This window comes from Mesoplodon bidens (assembly GCF_964165515.1).
Source record: "Mesoplodon bidens genome assembly, contig: HAP1_SCAFFOLD_92, whole genome shotgun sequence".
NCBI lineage: Eukaryota > Metazoa > Chordata > Mammalia > Artiodactyla > Ziphiidae > Mesoplodon > Mesoplodon bidens.
In genome coordinates this window covers 882,932-905,725 of record NW_027672608.1, presented here as the reverse complement: position 1 = coordinate 905,725, position 22,794 = coordinate 882,932, and the positions used below count along the sequence as shown (strand labels likewise).

Here is a 22,794-nt window from a genome sequence, read left to right as displayed (position 1 = left end):
ACCCAACACAGCCAAAAATAAATAAATAAATAAATAAATAAATAAAAATAATTTTAAAAGATATAGCTACAAGGATATTAATGCAGCAAAAAACTAGAAAAAATATAACTAACAGTAGGGGTAAAATATTAGGTAAATACATTTAAATAAATAAGTTTAAATATGTTTAACAAAAGAATTTATTTAAATGCAATGGTTTGTACTGAAGTCACTGAAAACACTACTGACGGATAATATTTATTGGCAAGTTCAAATATTCAAGGCATATTCTTAAGTGGGGAAAAAACCCACACATAATTGTAACCAACATAGGTTACAATTGCTATCTGCAATATTCCATTTTGTTAAAAACAGATTGGTGTGACTAGCAGAGAGATTAATATGGAGTTCAAAGGGCTGCTAAAAGATGTTCACCAAAATGTTAACCATTTATTTTTGTGTGGTGGCATCAAGTGCATCTTTCTTTATTTTATTTATCAAACCTTCTAAATGGGCCATGTGTTTCTTTACCAAAATAAAAATTTGTTGGTTTCTCGGTGCCTGAAATGGCCCTCCTCTCCTGCACTGCCTCTGACTCTTCCCTCCATTCTCACTCTCTCAGTGAGGCCTGCGAGGAGCCACCCTACTCACTTTCCCAAATGAGCCCCAAATCCCCACCACACTGCTCTTCTTTCACTTTTTCCCATAACACTTATCTCCTAAAATGTTATATAATGATATTCATGGCTTATTGTCTGCTCTCTACCTCCTTCCCCCACCCCCACCTCCAAAAACTCTTCTCCAGAGCAATGATCTCTCTTTTGCCCACTGAGGTATTTCAAATCCTTTACAATGGGGCTTGGCACATAGCAGGTGATCCATACATTTTTTTCGAATATAAATTTCTTTCTTTATTTTTGGCTGCGTTGGGTCTTCGTTGCTGCTCACAGGCTTTCTCTAGGTGTGGTGTGAGGGGGGGCTACTCTTCGTTGAGGTTCGTGGGCTTCTCATTGAGGTGGCTTCTCTTTCTTGCCGAGCATGGGCTCTAGGTGCACAGGCTTCAGTAGTTGTGGCACATGGGCTCAGTAGCTCTGGCTCAACGGCTCTAAAGCACAGGCTCAGTAGTTCTGGAACACAGGTTTAGTTGCTCCAAGGCATGTGGGGTCTTCTGGGACCAGGACTCGAACCCGTGTTCCTTGCATTGGCAGGCGGATTCTCAACCACTTAGTCACCAGGGAAGTCCTCCATACACTCTTGTTGAAAGACTTACGGGGAAATAGGTTTGTTCTTGGCGGTTGTCTACTTGCCTTGCTCTCATTTACGCAGATGCAGAGCTACAAGTGACTGCCCTGTAGGAACCTCGGTTTCCTCCTGGAAGAACCGGGAACCCAGGAGCCAGCAGCCCAAGGAGCTCGACCACGAACCCAGAATGGGGTCTGGACAAGTGATAGGCTCAGCCAGGGCTCTCCTCGCAGACAAGCTCGAAGAACTACATTTCCCAGAATCTTTTGTTCTCGCATGGACTACATTTCCCAGAGGGGCTCGCGACTGTCCCTGCCCCGCCCCTCCCGGAGTTACGTGGGGCGTCGGGCGTCGGGCGTGGGCCGTTGGCTTGAGCTGATTACCCGCCAGAGGTCCGCCAGGGCGGCACCGCGTGGAGTCCCCAGCGGAAGCTTCTGTCCGGTCGTGGCAGTTCCGGAGCCTCCAGCCTGCGGCCCGCGGAACCCCCGATGCCTGGGCGAGGTGAGCGGCGGGGGGTAGGCAGGATGCGGGAGGGAGGACCGGGCTTCGGGAGGATCCGTCGCCGGGGCATGGGACACAGGCCCAAGAGACGCGAGCCGGGTCTTTGTGGGTGCCGGCGGGCCGAGAGCCGGGCACCCCTGGATCTGTTCGCCTGCCGCACCCAGCCATCCCACTGACGTGCCCCTGAACGAGACAGGTCGGACACATCGTCCCCATTGGCTGGACCCAGCCACCCTCCTGCTTCTTCCCAACCAGTTCCCAGCGCGCTACCTGCTCAGCGCCTGCCAGCATTTGAATTTGTTTCAGGCAGGCAGTGAACGTGAGAAAATTATTTCCTCCCCTTACCATCACCCCTGCACTCCCGAGTGACAGGCTTGTTTTACGCGAGAAGTGAGTCGCCAGCTTCTCCCAGTGGCAGAGCCAGGACTGGACCCAGGTCTTTGGTTTAATGTGCCCTTTCCTCAAGACAGCAGCCCCTCCCCGCCATAGGAGAGCTGATGTTTTCCCTTTTCAAAGCAGCTTTCTCTAGAAATCTGGAAATTGTTTCCTTGACAGGAGGGGGAGGAATTGGGTGGGAATGCTTGAGGTGGAGAAAAGTTGTCACATGCACGCAGGGAGGTTAGAGCAGGTTCTCTGGAGCCCGCGGTGCTTGGAACCCTGGTGCCACCCTCCCTGGCTGTGTGGACTGGGACAAGTTGCTCCCACTCTGCCCTCAGTTTCCTGATCTATAAAATGGGGTGCTGACAGTGCCAACTGTGCTGTGGGACTCGATGATGTATTGATAGGTAGTGCCTGGCATGCGGTGAGGCTTAGGGAGTTGCTGCTACTGCTGATAGAGTCCTAGGACTTTTCCTCTGAGCCAGGGAAAGAGCTGGGCCTGGACCAGGATGACCCAGCCCTTCTCTCTGGTCCTGTCTAGCCCTCGTTCCTTCTGACTTCCTTCTCTGGGGGCACTTGGCATCATTTTCAAGTGGTATAAAGGTTTCAGAGCTGCTGATTCTGAGGGGTGGAAAGCAGAAGGGGCTTCCTCCTGGTTCCCTTTTTCTTCTCTCAGATCTGGCTTCTGGAGACTTCTCCCATCCTAAGGTGAAACTGCCCAGAAAGAGGACATGGCTACTGAACAGAGGGAAGCAAGGTCTCAGGTGAGTTCATTGCCATCTCAGGTCTTAGAGATAGATGGGTTTTTTTTGTTATTTTACACTTAAACTGAAGTTTTCTCCCCAATACAGTCTTCACCAGGATTTGGAGCCCATGTCCTTCTGCCTTGGAAGACTTGGTCCACCCTGGTGGATGGTGGATTGCATAGGGAATGCTTGCCTCCAACCCCCCAATCCATGGCCTGTGTTTCTCTTTTTTTTCTAATAGACATTGTTTTATTCATTAATCTCAATTCACTGTATGATTACTGAATTGATAGGTAAGATGTCACATGTCTTATACCACATGGGGTCAGAACAAACAAACATGCACACTTGGCAGAATTCCTTTCTGGCCTGTCTCCTTTGCTCAGTCGTGTCCCCCTCCCTACCCTTGGCCAGAATGCTTTTCTTTTTCTTTCCGCCCCTGAGAAATCCTCAGGATACCTTCGCCAGGCTTTTCCCAGTCCATAGTTTTTAGTTTTTCTCCATCTTAACTTTCTGGATCATGTGCCTTGCTTCTGTCACTCTCTTGAAAACTGATGTTGACCTGCCATTTTCATCTTTATGTTGTGAGAATGAGGGTGGGACCCCATCCAGGTGAGCCACTGTGTGAACAAAGGATAGCCATGCTGGTGGGGACGTAGATGGAGAGGTCTCTTGACTCCAAGAGCAGAGAGAAGACTCCTCAGGAAGCAGCAGTGAGAGTTTCATGGGATATTGGTAGTGAAGAGGCAGTGTATACAGTGATTCCTCAGTGGGGCTTTTGAGCCAGATGGCCAGGTTTGTGCCCATCTCCTCTGTTGCTGTTAATGGGTCTTGGGCAAAAAACTCCACCTCTCTGTGCCTCAGTTTCTTACCTCTCTGTGCCTCAGTTTCTTCACCTGTAAAGTGAATACAACAACTGGGCCTACCTCAGAGGGTAGATGAGAGAATCCTGGGAGTTAGTGCATGGAAAGCATTCTTATCAGGGCCGGGCACATAGTAGATGTTCAATATGTGGTGGTTGTGGTAGCTAAACGATATTATTTTAGTTCATGATGTCTATCTATCTACTGTTGGTAGATAGAAATGACTATACAGTGTCCTTCCTTTACTCATCCTCATCTAACAATAGTAGTTAACATTGCTGGGGAATATCCTGAGGGCTTCACCTTTGTTCTCACTCTCATAGCGAAGCAGAAGTTATTACCCCCATTTTACACTTGAAACTGAGGCTCAACGAAGTCAGGTAACCTGAAATCAAACCCAGGTATGTCTGGCCTCTAAGTTCATGTTAGTTATCATCCAGCCTTTCCTCTGGTACATCTTTCAGAACACAGGGCAGGCCTGGCTCCCAAATGACCAGAGTTCTCTGCAATGTGATGTTGTGTATCTTTTGGACCCATGAAATGTGGTAGTGGTTGATCTTCTGAGACTGTGGCTAGGACCTGCCTCTGCATATTTGGGCTACTGTTTTCTAAGCCCTTCCCATTCCATTCCAACAGAGCCAGGCTGCTCTCTTACCCAGAATCTTCTCCATCCCTGCTTGTGAGTCCTATGTGACATTTCTCCCTAACCTCACCTGCTGCCGATACATCAGTACTATGTGGACTTGTGTGTAAAACTCAGTGACAGGACGTTTAAGACCAGAGAGAGAATATACCTACCAAGTGCTGGGTTAAAAGAAAACTTCAGTTATCGTCTTGTCTGTGCCATTGGTAAAGTATGTGACCTGGTGTCTTAACTGCCCTGGACCTTGTGTTTCTCATCTCTAAAATGAGGATTGAACGAGGAAATAGTATATGGTCCTGTCCAGCGACACTTTTCTTGTTCAAATTGTTTCACGTGTTTTTCTTGTCTGCCAGTTGGATTGTAAATTCTTTTGAGGGCAAAGATCATTTCTTGTATTCCCTGCCATGTGCCAATAAATTATCTTATTATACATGCACTGCATGTTAATGTTAAAAATCTCAGAGAATAAAACAGTAAAATCACTCTTACCCCAACATCTTGAGATAATCATGGTCATACCTTTGGTATGCAGCCCTCAGAATAATTGTCTGTGTACCTTTATTTATTTATTATTTATTTATGTACGTGTGTACATATGTATGTATGTATTTTTTATTTTATCATGTTAGCTTTTTATTTTGATAAAATATACATAAGATGAAATTTACCACTTTATCCATTTTTGAGTATATTGGCATTAAGTGCGTTCACAGTGTTGTGCTACCATCACTACTCTTTACCTCCATTGTATGGATTATCATTTATTACTTAACCCTATGAGATAGGCGTTGAGAGGCAGTTCCTTGGATTGGAATTCTACCTCTACCACTGACCAGCTGTGATATTGTGATTTATAATACGAAATATATATTTGGTCTTTGTCCCTGTTCCTGGCACATAATTTCCAAAACCCTTGTGATTTCCTAAGTGGTTAGTAATATGTGCTTTTTATCCCTGAAATTACTTCAGAGCCATGAAGGCACAATGGGTGTGTTTTGTATCCACACCAGAGTTTATGTTAATGAGGTTACTTTTGTACCCCACCGAAGGATGCGGGCTAATTGCCAGGGGAACCAACCTTGATTAAAGTGTTGGAATTTTCAGTCCTGCCCCCCAATAACCCCTCTTATCCATCTGTCACCACCCGAGGAGATGAAAGTTGCATCAGTCGCCAATGGTCAGTGATTTAATCAATCATGCCTATGTAATGAACCTCCATAGAAACCCAGAAGGGTTCAGAGTTCTTCCAGGTTGGTGAACATGTAGAGAGTCAGAGAGAATGGTGAATCCCGAGAGAGCATGGAAGCTGTGCACCCCTTCCCTGTGCCGCTCTTTCACCTGCCAGTTCCTATATCTTCTTTTATCATAAACCCGTAATCTAGTAAGTAAATGTTTTCCTGAGTTCTGTGAGCCACTCTGGCAAATTAATCAAACCTGAGGAGAGGGTTGTAGAAACCTCCAATTTATAGCCAGTCAGTCAGCAGCACAGGTAACAACCTGGACTTGTGATTGACATTGAAAGGGGGCCAGTCTTGTGGGAATCTGACACTATCTTCAGGTGTCAGAATTGAGTTTAATTGTAGGACACCCAGCTGGTGTCCCACAATTGCTTGGTGTGTGGAAAACCCCCCACATCTGGTGTCAGTAGTGAAGTAGTGTTGTATTAAGAGTAGCGGAGACATGCAGGAGGAGTGAGTTTTCCCTTCATACCAGCTGTGTGACTTGGATAAATTTCTCTTTGTTTTCTCTTGTGTAAAATGGACACAATAATAGTACCTTCTTCATAGGGTTGTTGTGAAGATAAAATAAAGATATACACTAAAGGTTAATATAAAGCTCTAAGAATAGTACTTAGCCTGAAAAAAAGCATTCAATAAATTATAGCTATTTTAATTTCCATTATTACTGTCCTCAAGCTTTAGGGAGCACAGAGTGCCTTCAGTTATTTAAACTAGCTCCCTCAGTGATTATTGAGGTTGTTTCCATTTCTTTGCTGTTACTAACACCATGATAAATGTCCTTGCATGTGCATTTTTGTTCAGTGTTCATTATCAAACAAATATAGTAATTGGAGAGTTAAAGAGTATGCACATTTTAAAGCTTCTAATGTATGTTATCAAATTGCCAACAGGAAGATTATTCTAATTAACACTCCCACTAATGGCCTTAATACCTCCACCCATCTCTTGTAGCAGTTAACTCGGGGCCTGGTTCATACTTCCTGCTACTCAGTATCTATTTGTCATGGGTCAGTTGTTCATTAAGCAAATGACCTGGAACCTTCAGAACCTAGAATAATATAGAAGCATTTCATGGTAGCCCGTCTACTCCCCACTGCCGCCTTTTTCACCCTGTGTGATGGGTAGTCCTGGGTGAGCTGAGATGCGTGTCTCTACAGGTGTCAGTGACGTTTGAAGATGTGGCTGTGTTCTTTACACGGGATGAGTGGAGAAAGCTGGCTCCTTCTCAGAGAAACTTGTACCAAGATGTGATGCTGGAGAACTATAGTAACCTTGTCTCATTGGGTAAGGAAATTTTCCCTGTAGATACAGAGTTCAGAAATTGGGATACCTCAGCATCTGATTTCCTGGGTAAAAGCCCTGGGTCATTAAAAACTTTAGCTGAGTTTTGCCTTAGCACTGTGCAAACTGGATCTCCATAAATAAACCTGAAAACCTTTTTCTCCCTCGTAGGTATGGAATTGCCCCATGGATGGGACAATCTACAGAGCTGCACATTAGAAATTCCCTCACTGCAGGCAACATTTTCCCACTATGACTGAACTATGATGTGTTTGCTCATCTCTTAACAGAGAGCATCCCTCAACCTTTTTCTTTGACCCAACACTGGCTTTTTTCAATTCTCTTTTACAGGGGTCAGCAAACTTTTTCTGTAAAGGGCCAGGGAGTAAATATTTTCAGCTTTGTGGGCCACATATAGTCTCTGTAACATATTCCTTTTCTTTTTTTTTTGAACCATTCTTTGCTCAAGGGCCATGCATAAACAGACAGTGGCCTAGATTTGGCCTATGACCCATAGTTTGCTGACTGCTGCCATCTTTCAAAGGGAGTCAGATAGTGTTTTCTCATTTTAAACAAGCTACTTGGTACATAATCCTTTCCACAGATACCTGTTACAAATATTAATTTAATCTGTACATTTAACATACATTTAACAGTATATACATATTCCCTCTTGTATAGAAAGCTATTAGCACCCTGTTAATCAAGTCTGCATGTTTATCATACTTCACTAACATATAACTAAATGTTACATTGCCCCTTGCTTTTACCCTAACACACCCCTCACATTGTGGGGGCACAACTGGAGAATCCCACAGAAGTTCTCTGTATCATCCTTAGAGTTTTCCACTCAGATCTCAGATACCTCTTTGTGTCAAGGCAAAATCAAGTCTTTTTTTTCTTTTTCTTTTTTTTTTCTTCTTTTTGGTCTATGAGCAGGACTCCCATATTCCAAATCCGAGGTGATCTCCCTGTTGCAGCAAGGAGAAGATCCCTGGAAGGTAGAGAAAGAAAGCCCTGGAGGCTGCTCTCTAGGTGAGTGGGTGGGGAATGTCTGCAGGCAGCAGTCTGGTAAATGAGTGCATGTGCAACTCGGAGATGTTGGTCAGGGAATTTTCTGCACGTTCTCAGTCCTCAAGAAGTTTTGGAGAAGGGATGCTAAGGCCCCGAGTCACAAGCTTCCTCTTCTTCTCTGATAATTACTGCACAAGTGAATCTCTCAGGATCTTTTCTCTTGTTATTTCCTGTTGTTTCAGAGGAGGGCTACATTGTCATGCTTTCATTCAGCAAACTTAGTGCATTTAAGGAACTGCAGATAATTCATTCAGACTGAAGCTCAGGGTATATGGGAAAAGAAAGAGATGAGGAAGGAAATGAGATTAGAGAGCCAGGTGGGGACCACACTATGAAGTGCCTTGGTACAGTTCTTAAGGATGGGAACTGTCCATGGTTGACTGGAGATAATTCAAGAGTTTCAAGCAGAAGAGTTGTATGGTTGATATTTTAGAAAAAATAGTCTGAGTCTGAGATACTTTAAACGTACTTCAGTAAAGGCTAAAGAAGCTGAGGTAGGTCCCTACACTGGCACACAACACCACAGTCAGAAAGCAGCAGCACTGGTGTGGGCGGAGCTCCAAGCTACGTGAAGGACTAAAGCAAGTTTCAGTGCATTATTATGACATATCGCCATTTATGTGTAAAGAAAATTACGTGGGTGTTTGTCTATATGCATTATGTGCGTGTAAGTGCCGAGAGAAAGGTCGGGGAACACCTAAGCTGGTAACTAGTTACATTTGGATTGGGACTGAGAATGGGCATTGATGAAAGGGGACTTTAGTTCCATGCAATGTTATTAAAATTTTCACAGAGAATATATTCATGAGTCCTTATTACACAGTTTCAATTAAATAAGAATGGTTACTTTGGAAACACTGTTGGTCCTAGATTTGAAGTGAGGAAAAAGAAGAGGTGGGAACCTTCTGGAGATTATTCCATAATGTAGGCAAGACATTACCTGGAGGAAGGCATGTGCAGTGAGTTCAGGAAAGAGGAGAGGTCCCTTTATTAACGGTATAGGACAGGTTCGGTGTGGGATGGGTTTCATTTGAAATGTTAGTGAAATATGGGTAGAGGTCACCAGTGGACAGCTGTAGAAGGTAAACAGGGTCAGAACTCAACAGGGACGTCAGGGAGCCATCAGTGCAAAGGTGGCATTTGAAGCCTTGAGCTGAGCAGATGAGGGAACGGAGGAGAGGACAGAGTCCCAGGAAACCTCAGTGTTTATGAGGTGGGTTAAGAAGGAAGAATCTGTGGCTGAGCCTGAGAAGAAGTCACCAGAGGAGAAAACGGGCAGATTCGGCTGTCATGGAAGTTGAGGTCTGAGAGCTGTTGACCTGGGGAGGCCAGGGCTATGGGGGAGCAGGTTCTAAGCCTCGCTCACTGCTTTCCTGTCCCGTGATAAACAGCAGTGCAACCTTGGACAGAAGGATGCAGGTCCTGCCCTGGCGGAGCTCAGTGGAGGGGGAGGCTAATCGCACACAGGGCTGTGGAATGACAGCCTCCGGTGAGGACCTTGGGGGAAGAGCTGCAGGTGCTGTGAGAACGTGGAACAGGAGGGGTGCTGTGGGCAAGGCTTCCCAAGGAAGGGCCGGATCCCACATTGTGAGAAGCGTTCAGGCACAGGAAGAGCATGTCCGAGAGTCCAGACAAAGGAAGCCGGCATGTGGAGACGGGAGCAGGGAGAGGGGGCCGGGACCTGAGAGCCAGGCATAGCCTCTGAGGAGTTGAAGTACCCTGGCCACGAGCCCAGGTTTATATTCTGCAAGGATCAGCCTGCAACCAATGTGGAGCCACCTGCCATAGACGTAGTAGGACTTTTCTGAGGTTGCTGTCGGGTCCAGACGAGTCAGTGATGACCCCTCACAATGCGGGCCCAGCAGAAGGGCTGTGGGACAGGCTGTCTCGATCCCTAAAGCACCCACACCTATAGTAGAGCTCGTTCTTCCCCGTATAATGTGAGATCTTTTGAGGTGGGAACCACACTTATCTCTCCTTATATCTTTTAACTGTCACTTGGGAGAAATATTCTAATTTTGTGGGAACTGCTAGAGACCACCACAAAGTAAACAGAGAACGCAGGCAGCAGGAAACCAGTGGAGAGTTTAGGAGGGGCGTCAGGTGTGGACTGAGTATGGCGTGGAAGATCAAAGGAAGAGACGGAAGAATTGTTCCCTTTCCATTTGCCTCGGGAGCCTCTGATCCATGAGGAGTCCCCCTACCTGAGTGAAGTGTTAGTTGGATTAAACTGAATAGAAAGTATGACTGGAGTCGAAAGCTGTCCAGAGAGACCCTGAAGACACCTAGTGGTGATGTCAAGTCCTTCTCAGGGTTGGGAAACTGTCCCCAAAGGAAAACTCTGAGTGGGTGTCTGGAGGAAGTAAGGCCATCAGAGCCAAGCATTGTGTGCATTTCTCTTGATGGGATGAACCTCCTCTCTTTGGTCAAAGGAGACAGTCAGATGGGGCGTCCTGGGTGTGCTGGCGTGTGGTTGTGTCTCTCCTGCACTCCTGGCAAGTCTCCCATTTGACTGGACTAAAGTGCCCTTGGAACAGTTTCCCTTCCAAGGGGAGCTCACTTCCCTGTGAGCTTAGGTGAGGGACCTGGATGTTCTTGGAAGTACCTTGATCATTAACTCTAGACCAGAACTAAAAACCAACCCTTTGAACAGCCGGTGACAGAAAAGCTTATGCTTCCAGGGTAGGACTCCTAGAACCTCTAATTGCCTCCAAGTGTATTTTTAAAATATAATTTTCACTTCAAAACTACTCACAAATAGGAAAAACAAGACAAAAAGGGAAAACAAACTGTCATCCCTGGATCTGTATGTTTCATGTTGAGAGATGGGAGGAAATGGCTCAAAGGGTACACGTCTCATCTGAATCTGTTACTTAAGAAATGAGTCCAAAGTCTAATCACTATTCTGGCATATTATGTATATAAGTTATATATATATAAAATAAGAATAATGTGATTCAATCAACTTGAAAGTCTCATGAGTTTGATTTACTCCTAACATGAAAATATTCTTTTATTAAAAAAATTTAAAATCCAGGGATGATCTAGGTAAACAGTTACCCCCAATGAAAAGGTGTTTTTCTTTCTTTGTCTTTTTCTCTTCCTTTGTTATATTTATGCAAGAATTCAGGGCAGACTGAACCTGGAAGGGTGGTCAGCTAAGGGGTTGCTTGTGGACTGCCTTCCACTCACCGAGACTTGCTGGGGCTTCATCTGCACAGAGAGTAGGGGTCTTTTTCTAATTTGCAGAAAGGTGCTGTAGGGGTTATAGCGGCAGCCTAATGAAATAACATGCAGTGATTTTAAGGAGTGAATTTCTTACAAGGTGAAAGTTGAGCCCAAATGCTCTGTAGCCCTGTTTACTATGTTTGATTTAGTCTTGTTCTCATCCCCTGCGGTCCTCTCCTGCCACCAACATCTACTGTCCTTGTAGCTGCCAGAATGGTCTATTTAAAAGATAGATCAGGTCATCTCACTCGCATGCTCAAAACCTCTAGTGGCTTCTATCACATAGAACACAATCCAAAGCCCCCAGCGTGGCCCTCAGAGGCCTTTGTGGTCTGGCCCCAGCTACCTCTTCGCCTTCACCTCCTTCCTCTCTGCCCTTCATTGGAGAACTCTAATCACCCTGGCCTCCTTGTAGTTCATCAGGAAGGCCAAGCAGGCTCCCACCTCAGGGCCTCTGCACTTGCTTTTTCCTTTCCTGGACCATTCTTCTTCCTGATGGCCAGGAGCCCACTTGACTCACTTCCTCACACTATACAGGTTTCTGCTCAGATGGCACTTTGTCAGTTAGACACAGCTCATCCTTTGTTCTTTGTCCTCCACAGGACACAGGTCCTTTGTCCTCCACATTCTTTATCCCCTCACCATGCTTCATTTTCTCTCAGAGTACTTATTACTGCAAAATAGTACATATTTATTTATTATCAGCTCTTCCTCTGGATTGTAAATTCCCCCATGCTGGGTTGTCTGTTTCATTTGTTCCCATGTCCCCAGTACCTAAAATAGTGTCTGGTCAGAGTCAGCTTCCAGTTAGTGAATGTATGAATGACTTGGTTAGGTAGTCGTGATGGAGACAGAAAAAAGGGAACCAGTTGCAGAGATATTTGGCAGATAAAAGCAACAGGACTTGGAGATGGTTTAGATATGGAAGATAGAGGAGATGGAGTTGTCAAGGATGCGTGGTTGTTTTGTGGTTTGTTCTGGGATGGACAGTGATATCATTCACTGAGATAGTGGTGCTAGGAGATCAGATTTGGGGGATGCTATAAATATGGTTTTGGATGACTTAAATTGTCTTTGGTTGACCCAGTTATTCAAGTGGAGATGTCAAATAGCCTGTTTGATTTGGAGTTTCACACCTTATAATATACCCTGGGCATTAAATGTAAATTTGGGAGACCCTGTCACTAAAGATAATTGAAACAGTGGCTGAGTTTGAGTTAGCCTGTGGAGTGGATTCAGAGTACAGCAAGAGCAAGAAAGAGCCTAGGACTCAATCTTGAGGAACTCTGGCATTTCATGGCTAGGCAGAGAGAAATGAACCCATAGGGAAGACAAGGATAAGGTGTACTATAGAAGGAAACTCGGGAGTCTAGTGTCATTGAAGTCAAGTCTCATAAAGGATGGTATCAGTAGAGGTAGGGAAAAGTAGATGAACTGGAGACATATTTAGATGGCAGAATAAACAAGTCTTGGTAATTGATTAGCGGAGGGAGAGGTGTGAAGGATGCCTTTTAAAGTTTTGATTCAGAACTGGTGCCAATTACAGACAAAAAGGTTGTACAGGTTGGGGGGAGGAAATAATCATAAATTCAGTTGAGCTGTCTTTGAGACACTCAAGTTGCTGTTTTAAGCTGGATTTTGTATAATTAGGTATGGAGAGTAGAGAAGTCTTGCCTAGAGTATGTTTATAGTTGAAGCTGGCCTGTGGAAAGAGTACAGAGTGAAAAGAATCAGGGGCCTAGCACTCAAACCTATGGAACTCCAAGGATTAAAGATCAGGTAGAGGAAAATGAGCACACAAAGGAGATTGAAGCTGGTGGAACATGAGAAGAATTTGGAGGTAAGTTCAGGGTCACTGTAGCTTAGGTAGTGAGCATCTGAAGGAAAGTGAGGGGTCACTATCAGATGCTGCTGAGAGGTAAGTTAGGTGGGGACTGAAGAGAGCATCTTGCCTTTGTCACATGAAGGTCATGGTTGCCTTAGAGTAATGGTAAGGACAGAAGCCAGAATGGAGCCCATGAGGGGTGAGTGAGCAGGAGGAGATGAATATGTGTGGGATACGACAAGGTGAGATGTGACAAGGAGGCAGTAGCTGGAGAGCTCTTCTATGCAAATATAAACAAATATTTCTTGTTTTTCTCTGTCCACTCAAATTATATTATACAGCACACATTATTCTGCCCCTTTCTCTTGATATATATTGAAACTCTTTCCATGTCAGTACATAAAGAGCTTCCTCATTCTAAGGAGTAGTTCTACGGCCTTCAGCTAGCTCTCTTCTTGGCTGGCAGAAGAGGTGATTTTGGTTGTATGTGGCTTTGGATAATGTTAGCCCATTGGGTCCAATTTGGGCTAGAATTTTATAAATGCTATGGTTTCTAATTAGCAATATGGATATTGGTTTAAAGCTGTACCTTTATCGTGTACCCATATGATGTCCTGGTGTATTACAGTTAGAGTTAATCCAACTGTCCATCAAAGGAATCTGGTTGAATAAGCTGAGGGACATTCTCATGGTGGAATTCTCACTGTAAATAAGAATGAGGAAGAATTCTGTAAATTCCACTGTGGGGTGATAATATTACTAAGTAGGGGAAAGTGCAGAACAGAACAGTGAGAGTAGGAGTTTTATCAAAGGAAGGAGGAGATACCAAAAAAGAAAAAGTGTATATTTGCTTATATTAAAAAAAATAGAGAAGCCAAATAAAAAAAGGATAAAAGCAGATCTATAAAAATGGTTACCTATAAGGTGAAGGAAGGAAAAGAAAAAGTATTGAGAGAACAAGGATAGAATGTAGAATTTTTTTAGGTATCTTGTTTTTATAATGTTGACTTTGGAACCATAAAAATGTTTTATAGGGCTTCCCTGGTGGCGCAGTGGTTGAGAGTGCGCCTGCCGATGCAGGGGTTCGTGCCCCGGTCCGGGAAGATACCACATGCCGCAGAGCGGCTGGGCCGTGAGCCATGGCCACTGAGCCTGCGTGTCCAGAGCCTGTGCTCCACAGCGGGAGAGGTCACAACAGTGAGAGGCCCAAGTACCGCAAAAAAATAAAAAAATTATAAATTATAAAACAAGATTAAACAAAAATGAAAAAGTGTTCCATAAATATTGAAAGCAAAATGAAACAAATGACCCTAATTGTGTTTCAGGTTGTTGGCTTAGTCACAGAGAAAAATAATCTCAAATGCTTTTAAATCACAGCAGCTTGAATAAAGATCCTTAGTGATTTATATAAATATTATGGTTTATAATAAGACATATATATTTGGTACAGAGCTCCTAAAACCCTGGGAATTCCTAGGTGATGAGAGCCACAACGGTGTCTTTGTTATGTTAATGAGGTTTCTTTTGGACCCTATCTTAGGATGGGGCCTGGTTGCCAGGATCAATCATGTGATTAGAGGTTTGAAAGTTGACCTCCAGGGAGGGGAGGGGGACTGGAGGTTGAATTAGTTGCCAGTGGCCAATGATTTAATCAATCATGCCTTTATAATGGCGCCTCCATAGAAACCCAAAAGGACAGATTCAGAAAGCTTCTGGGTTGATGAATATGTGGAGATCTGGGGAGAGTGGTGTACTTAGAGAGGGCTTAGAAATTCCATGCCCTTTCCCCATACATTGACCTGTGCATCTCTTCCATCTGTTCCCAAGTTATATCCTCTTATAATTACCTGGTGATCTAGTAAGCAGAATGTTTCCCTGAGTTCCATGAGCCACTGTATCAAATTAACCAAACGTAAGAAGGGGGTCGTGGGAACCTCTGATTTATAGCCAGTTGGTCAGAAGTACAGATGATAACCTGGGTTTGTGACTGGTGTCTGAGGGAGGCAGGGGGCAGTCTTGTAGGACTGAACGCTTATCCTGTGGGATATGATGCTATCTCCAGGTAGATAATGTCAGAGTTGAGCTGAATTGAGGACACCCAGTTGGTATCCAAGAATTGCTTATTATTGATGTGGAAACCGCCCCCCCACCACCACATTGGAATTGGGTGAAGAACATGTAATTAATGCCTTACAGGCAAAAATAACTTCAAACAATAATGTTGATTTTGGTGGTTATAATAAAAATATGTGGTTATGTTTACAAATAGAGTTCTTATCTTTGAGAAATGTGTCTGAAGTATTATTGATGAAATGATATAATACGGAGTTAGTGTACTTGAGCATATGCTAATGAAAGAGATGTAAGGGAGTTGTATTAATTTTCTCACCTGCTCCAACAAAGTGCCACAAACTGTGTGGCTTTAAACAACAGAAATTTATTGTCTCACAGTTTTGTGGGACCATGCTCCCTCTGAAACTCCAGGTAGAATCCTTCCTTGCGTCTCCCTACCTTCTGGATGTGGCCAGTGGTCCTTGTTCCTTGGCTTGCAGCTGCATCACTCCAGTCTCTGCTTCTCTTGTCACTTGGTGTTCCCCTGGGGTATCTTGACATGGTCTTTCTGTGCTTGCCTGTGTCCAAATTTCCCTTTTATAAAGACACCAGTCATATTAGAACCTACCCTAATCACCTCATCTCAACTTGATTGAATCTGCAAAGTTACTTAACCTTACCAAATAAGGTTATATTCTGAGTTATTGGAAATTAGGACTTCAACTTATCTTTTTTGGGTGATGCAATTCAACCCATAATAAGGTAATAGATGAAACAGCATTAGTGATTGTTGATGCTGGCTTGGCAATTCATTGTACAATTCACTCTACTTTTGTACATGCTGAACATCTTCCATAATAAAAAGCGTTAAAAATCAGAATTACCAACAACAGAATTTCTAAAACAGCATTTCTCTTTTTCACCAACACAGGCATTCTGGAATACATTTACAGATGTGTAGTTCTGCCCCCATCGTGGTGTTGTGTGTAATTCTCAGCATATAGCTCCCTCAATTCTCTGACTCTAGAAAACCTTATGAGACTGCAAATGCATGTGACATTTTTATAGGAATAATTTTGAATCTGACCACCTGTAGGATAAGGTGGGAAGGATATAGGTCTGGAAAGTTGGCTTGGGTTCAAAGATTTTGATGCTGCCTTTAGCCCTCACACTATCCCTCCATCTAATCTATGGCTAATCCTTTAAAATCCCATTTTAGACATTTCTTCCCCCAAATTCTGGCCACCACTAGTACGCCTTCCCAGGTTGTACTTGCTACTATCTGAGGGTAGTTTGGATGTTGTTGTAAGCTCACATTTTCATCCATTTCTGTCTTGTGTTTTTGTTGTATAAATGACCACACTTCTTTTTTGTCTCTAATGCCAAACTGGGAGCTCCTTAAAGAAGTTAACTGTTTCTTTTCATTACCAGATCTGGAATGTCTTGTGGATCACATGCCTAAGATAGAGCCTGACATGTTGTAGGTGCTTTTTAAGTATTTGATGAATGAATTAAATAAGGAGCAGTCAGTGCTTTTTGAAATAATAAGAGGAGTTCTATATAGTAAGAAGGTTAAGTTCAGTGGGAAGTAATACTAGAAAGGTGAGAAACAGGTCAGAGGATCAACTTGAAGGTCAATAGCAATAGTCACTATTGAGTAAGGAGATCCTGAACTTGGATGTATTAATGATGGTTGTTAGAGACATCTTAGTGAAGAGATTCAAGGGAATTTGATGACTGACTAGACTTGGAATGCAGGGGAGAGAAGCTTCTGAGATGAAACTAAGAATTCATTGCAAAGGAGCTGAAGAAGTTATGATATAATTCAGAACTTGGAAACACAAAAAGAGTTTGAAAGGAATGCACTGGATTCGGATTTGGACAAGCTGAATTTGAAGAAAAATACTCAAATGAAGAGTCTAGCAGGCAGCTGGAAATACCTCTGTAAAGTGTTTTGAGGCTCAGGATAGTCATTCAGATAGGAGGTGTGGGAGTGGATGAAATCATCTAGGGAGAGAAGGTTGAAGAGAGACTCACAGAGATTCATAAGCACCAAGGGAGGAGAAACTAGACCTAATGACAGGAACTAGTCAGGGCGGTGGTCATTGGCAAAATCACCTGTACTCTTAACTTCTGACCTAAGTCATAACCTTGTTCATGAGTTAGCTCAGGCCCAGGCTTGATTTTGGGAGAGAGCAAAAGTTGAACTGCGCTTCAGGAGACACATCTTAGACCTACAGAAAACTTTAAGCAGACCATAAAGAACAGTTAGGATGTCCATAATCCAGGACTCATGTCCCCTTCATTGGGAAACATGACTGTTTTAAGTTATTAGTCCCATTCTGGACTAAGGCATTGGCACTTGAAGTAGAGTCGAGGTGAGTTTCCCAGTATTGGTATGGACCCTTGTAGCTATAATTACTTCCATTAAAAAATAAAAACTCCCCATGTCCTGTTTCTCTATTCTCCTTTAAACAGAACTGTTCAAAAGCATTTCTATACTTGATGTCTCCATGTTCTCACCTCCCATTGTTTCTTCTGTGCACTCCAGTAGGGCTTTCTTCCTTACTATTCCATGAAAAGCAGTTATTAAATCACAAACAGTCTCCATCTTGGCACAATCAGGGTTAAGTTTTTAATTCTTAAATTGTTTAACAAAGTTGATCATTGCCTCCTCACTGGAGTACTTTCTTCCTTTGGCTTCTGGACCACCATATTCTTCTGCTTTTCTTCCTTTTCTTGCCCTCTAGTATTACAATGCCTAAGTAATTTTTTCAGTTCTTCAGCTTTTTTTCTTTTTTGGCTGCGTTGGGTCTTCATTGCTGCGCACGGGCTTTCTCTAGTTGCAGCAAGCGTGGGTTCTTTGTTGCGGTGTGTGGACTTCTCATTGTGATGGCTTCCCTTGTTGCAGAGCACGGGCTCCAGGTGCACAGGCTCAGCAGTTGTGGATCATTACCTGGTCCATAGTAGGCAGTTAATAAATATTTGTGAATGGAAAGGATGTCTCCAGCATATGCAAAGATAACAAAATAAGAAAAAAACATGTAGTGCTCCAGAAACTGCATGTAGTTCAGCATACATGGCAAGAAACCAGGGGAGGGAGATGAGTACCAAGGTGAATGAAGATCAGATCATGAAACACCTTGTTGACCATGTTAAGTACTCTGGACCTTACTTATATACAAATCATTGAAGATAAGTTGGAGGATCTTACAGAAGTTTGCAACATGGTAAGATGTGGATTTTAGATTACTGTGGCTACAGTGTGGAGACTGAATTGACAGCAAGATTTGAGGTGGGGAGACTTGTTAGGAGTCTATGGTGGAACAGTAAAGCATGAGAAACAGAGTACCATTTAGGTACCCGAGCCCAGTGCTCAGGGCTCTAGTAAAGTTGTTGGTTGTAAAACTGCAGTCTTTACATACAGACCTAAGGCAGGGTCTCTAACTTTGCCTTATAAACTACAATCCAAAATTTTGGAATCTTGCTATCTTCTTCCCAGCTCGTGTAGTAACCTAGAACCAATGACTGATGAAAGTACTCCATTTTTACCACTGCCTCCCACACTTGTTCCCAAATAATGTTATTGAAATTTGGATCACTTAAGCAAGACTTAGATGGAAAAGGAAATTTAAAGGTGTTGAACAGAAAATAAAGAACTCCTCTTTCTGTTACAACAAATAGTAAAGATTAGAGAGCAGATAGGTTTTGTGACTGGCTAAGTGAAAAAGAGCTATTACACAAAATGCACATTATGGTCTCTTCCAGAAGATGTGGTTCCTAATTTAATGAGTGATTTATTGATACTTATCTATATATGTATTTTAAAATGAGTGTTATTCTCACTTGCTCGGCTTGGCAAATATCAGTGCCTTAAAAAAATAGTAAAGATGGGTGCATATAAAATTAGTCAGAGAGGGTGTGTAGAGTGGGGGGGAAAATCCCAAACCCTAGGGAAAGCAGTTTTAAAGTGGAAATAGAAAGTTACTCATGAAGGAAACTGAGAAGTTAACACTGGTAGAAGAAAAGAGAAAAGCAGAATATATTATGTTCACCAAGCAGAGAGAATCTGTAAACAGGTGAGAAAGTGAATGTCAGATAGGAATCTCAAAATACAGTGAGTTGCAAAGGAGCCCTTTAAATGGTTACTCTAGCCCAGGAGAAAATGCCAAAATATATGTATACCTATTCCCCACCAGAATTTAATATTCAATGAATTGTGTCCTTACCCAACTTTAAAATTTATTGAATTTAATTCTGTTTTTTACCACCTTATCATGTTAGCCCTTTTTACCTTTTTATGTTTATTCCTGTCTTATTGATCTTTGACTCTTTTCTGTGCTGCTTGCATAGCATCTCCTGCTTGATAAATGAGCAAGGCTGCTTTCTTATCTTGCAACTTTTGGCTTCATGCCTACCTGTTGGCACCTCTGTAGATTAATTCAGTAATTACTTCCTGTTTGAACTGGCTCTGAAACCCTCCCACTGCTTGTATAATGTACTGTCCTGGAAGGCAACTTCTCATGCAAGTCTTGAATCCCCTGTGTGTGTGTGTGTGTATGTGTGTGTGTGTGTGTGTGTATGAAATTAATATATAAATAATTGAGATTATTTGACATTGTTCAAATTAGGTATATATAAGTTATTAAGGAAGGTTAACAAAACAAACATTTTGTGTATAATTCAGATGCCATTAGGAGGATCTGTAGGTGAATAGGGCATGCTAATCTGCTTGCAGAGAACATTAGGGTAGAAAAGGAAAGTGAAAAATATTTAGATATAGATATATATAATTACATATATAGAATATATAGATATATATTTTTAACACTGTGGTGAGTGCCTATAATAACAGGAATGCTCTATGGAAACTCACAGTCAAGAAGGGGCTCAGAGCTAACTTTTGAACTGAATCTGAAGGATACAAAGGAATTTGGCATGAGGGAAAAGGGATGAAGACTTTCCAGGTTAGGAATGATTACACAAAGAAGAAAAATGTCATGAAGATAATTTAGGATTCTATCATAGGCTTTGGACTCTGATCCCAGGCTGCCTTTTCCAATTCATGGCTCCCCTTTGAATCCCTCTTCTCCATTTTCCATTAGCCAATTCTTCTGATCACTCTTACACTCACCCTCTTTAAATGTGTTGTTTAATCTTTTCTCCACCCTGTTGTTCTCAACTCCTGTTGATTGTTTCTCTGTACTGCTTAAATCTCCTAAGTTTTTCTTCTTACTGTTTTTGGCCATATACCAAGACCTTATTTAAATACCATCATTATTCAGTCTATACATTAGTCTCAGTAGCCAAATGCTGTATCACATGGAACATCTTCAGTTTTTTCTTTCCCTTCCAGGATGGAAGAACAGTTATAAAACCAAAAAGTCAACTGAAACACAAGGTTCTTCATTTCAGGAGCTGATAATGAAAAGATCCAAAAGGAGTGGACCCTGGGACTTCAAATTAGAAAACCCCTGCAAATATGAAGACAGATTAGAGAAAAAGCAGAAGAAAAAAGAAAGTGTTCAGATAGTTTCAGTCGCTCACAAAAAAATCCTCACTGTAGAAAGAAAACATAAAAATTCTGAATTTGGCCAAAACTTCAGCCCAAAGTCAGTCCTTGTTAGGCAACAGATGGTTCCCAGAGAAAAAAACCCACCAAAATGTGAAATACAAGGAAACGGCTTCAAACAGAATTCCAATTTATTTAATCAACAAAAAATCAACACAGCCAGGAAACGTTATAAATGTAGTATGTGTGAGAAAACCTTCACTAATACTTCATCCCTTCGTAAACATGAGAAAAACCATAGTGGAGAGAAATTGTTTAAATGTAAAGACTGTTCAAAAGCCTTTAACGAAAGTTCAGCTCTTATTCAACATGAAATAACTCATACTGGAGAGAAACCATATATATGTAAAGAATGTGGGAAAGCCTTCACTCTCAGTACATCCCTTTATAAACACCTAAGAACACACACTGTGGAGAAATCCTATAGATGTAAAGAATGCGGTAAATCCTTCAGCAGAAGGTCAGGCCTTTTTATACATCAAAAAATCCATGCTGGAGAAAACCTCTATAAATATAATCCAGGTAGGAAGGCATCTAGTTGCAACACATCCCTTCCTGGATGTCAGAGAATGAATTCCAGAAAGAAGTCCTATTTATGTAATGAATGTGGCAATACCTTTAAGTCTAGTTCATCCCTTTGTTATCATCAGAGGATACACACAGGAGAGAAACCTTTTAAATGTAGTGAATGTGGGAGAGCCTTCAGTCAGAGTGCATCTCTTATTCAACATGAAAGAATTCACACTGGAGAAAAGCCTTATAGATGTAATGAATGTGGAAAAGGTTTCACTTCTATTTCACGACTTAACAGACACCGAATAATTCATACTGGTGAGAAGTTTTATAATTGTAATGAATGTGGTAAAGCCTTAAGTTCCCACTCAACACTTATTATTCATGAAAGAATTCATACTGGAGAGAAACCATGTAAATGTAAAGTGTGTGGGAAAGCCTTCAGACAAAGTTCAGCTCTCATTCAACATCAGAGAATGCATACTGGAGAAAGACCCTATAAATGTAATGAGTGTGGGAAAACATTCAGGTGTAACTCATCCCTTAGTAATCATCAGAGAATTCACACAGGAGAGAAACCATATCGATGTGAAGAATGTGGGATATCTTTTGGCCAAAGATCAGCTCTTATTCAACATCGAAGGATTCATACAGGAGAGAAACCCTTCAAATGTAATACATGTGGGAAAACTTTTAGACAAAGCTCATCACGTATTGCCCATCAGAGAATTCATACTGGAGAGAAACCCTATGAATGTAATACATGTGGGAAACTTTTCAATCACAGGTCATCTCTTACTAATCATCATACAATTCATATTGAAGAGAACCCCTAGAAAGTAGGTTTGCATGTGTGACATTCTGAAAGCAAAGCTCATCAGAATACATGAAAGTGATGTAATAAATGTAATGGATATGAAAAGCCATTCTACGATTTAGTCATCAAATAATAAATTCCAAGGATAAACCTATGTAATAGATAATGAGAAAAGTGGAAATTGTTCAGTCCTATCAGACACTTTATAATAACCTAAAATGAAGAATTCCTGACTGGAGACATTGACTTTGGGCATTTGTAAAGTAATTGTTTTCTCTACAGCATCGCATGCTGCATATCATATGTCATTGTTGTAAACATCTGGGTGATGAGGGGAAGTGTGCACTGGATTTCCTGTTAAACTGTAAACTTAATACTTTTAAAAAAATAACTGACATTGTAATAGTATATAAAAGATGTGGTCAAAGAAATTATACATTTTTAGAGAAAAGGACCAAATGAAAGTTAAAAATGAATTGTAAACTACCTCTGACTTTCTGGGGTTTGTCCTTTTCATGACTTGATGTCATACTTTGTGTCTGGATTTCATTTGAAAGTAGAAATAAAAGTCTGTTTTCTTCCTTTGTTCTAGTAATTGCTGTGAATTGGAAATTTTCTACACAATTTTTAATTCTGTTCTCAGAATTATTTTTTTCTCTGAAGTCATTTATTATGAAATTATACATGCTATATACTGTGAGCTGTCATCTTAAGTATATTAAATGGAAAAATAAGCAATTTTCAAGTTTAAAGCTATTAAATTATATTTAATATATATTATACATATATATTTAATAACATATATTCTAAATTCACAGCAGAAGGGGCTGTCAAAAGTA

General features: G+C 41.9%; 1 protein-coding gene across 3 annotated transcripts; it reads left to right on the top strand.

Moving 5' to 3' along the window:
• Positions 1-1,482: 1,482 nt before the first annotated feature.
• On the top strand, positions 1,483-22,487 carry LOC308609913 (uncharacterized protein). 3 transcript variants are annotated; one of them, XM_081259185.1, is made up of 4 exons: positions 1,483-1,722; positions 6,751-6,877; positions 7,814-7,909; positions 20,410-22,487. In XM_081259185.1, exons 1-4 carry the CDS (start codon positions 1,498-1,500, stop codon positions 21,972-21,974), a joined length of 2,013 nt encoding a protein of 670 aa, XP_081115311.1. In that variant the 5' UTR covers positions 1,483-1,497; the 3' UTR covers positions 21,975-22,487. The 3 variants fall into 3 exon arrangements, with proteins under 3 accessions (XP_081115311.1, XP_081115312.1, XP_081115313.1); XM_081259186.1 differs by lacking the exon at positions 7,814-7,909; XM_081259187.1 differs by lacking the exons at positions 1,483-1,722; positions 6,751-6,877; positions 7,814-7,909 and adding an exon at positions 9,347-9,437 and having other exon boundaries at positions 20,410-22,486.
• Positions 22,488-22,794: the final 307 nt, after the last annotated feature.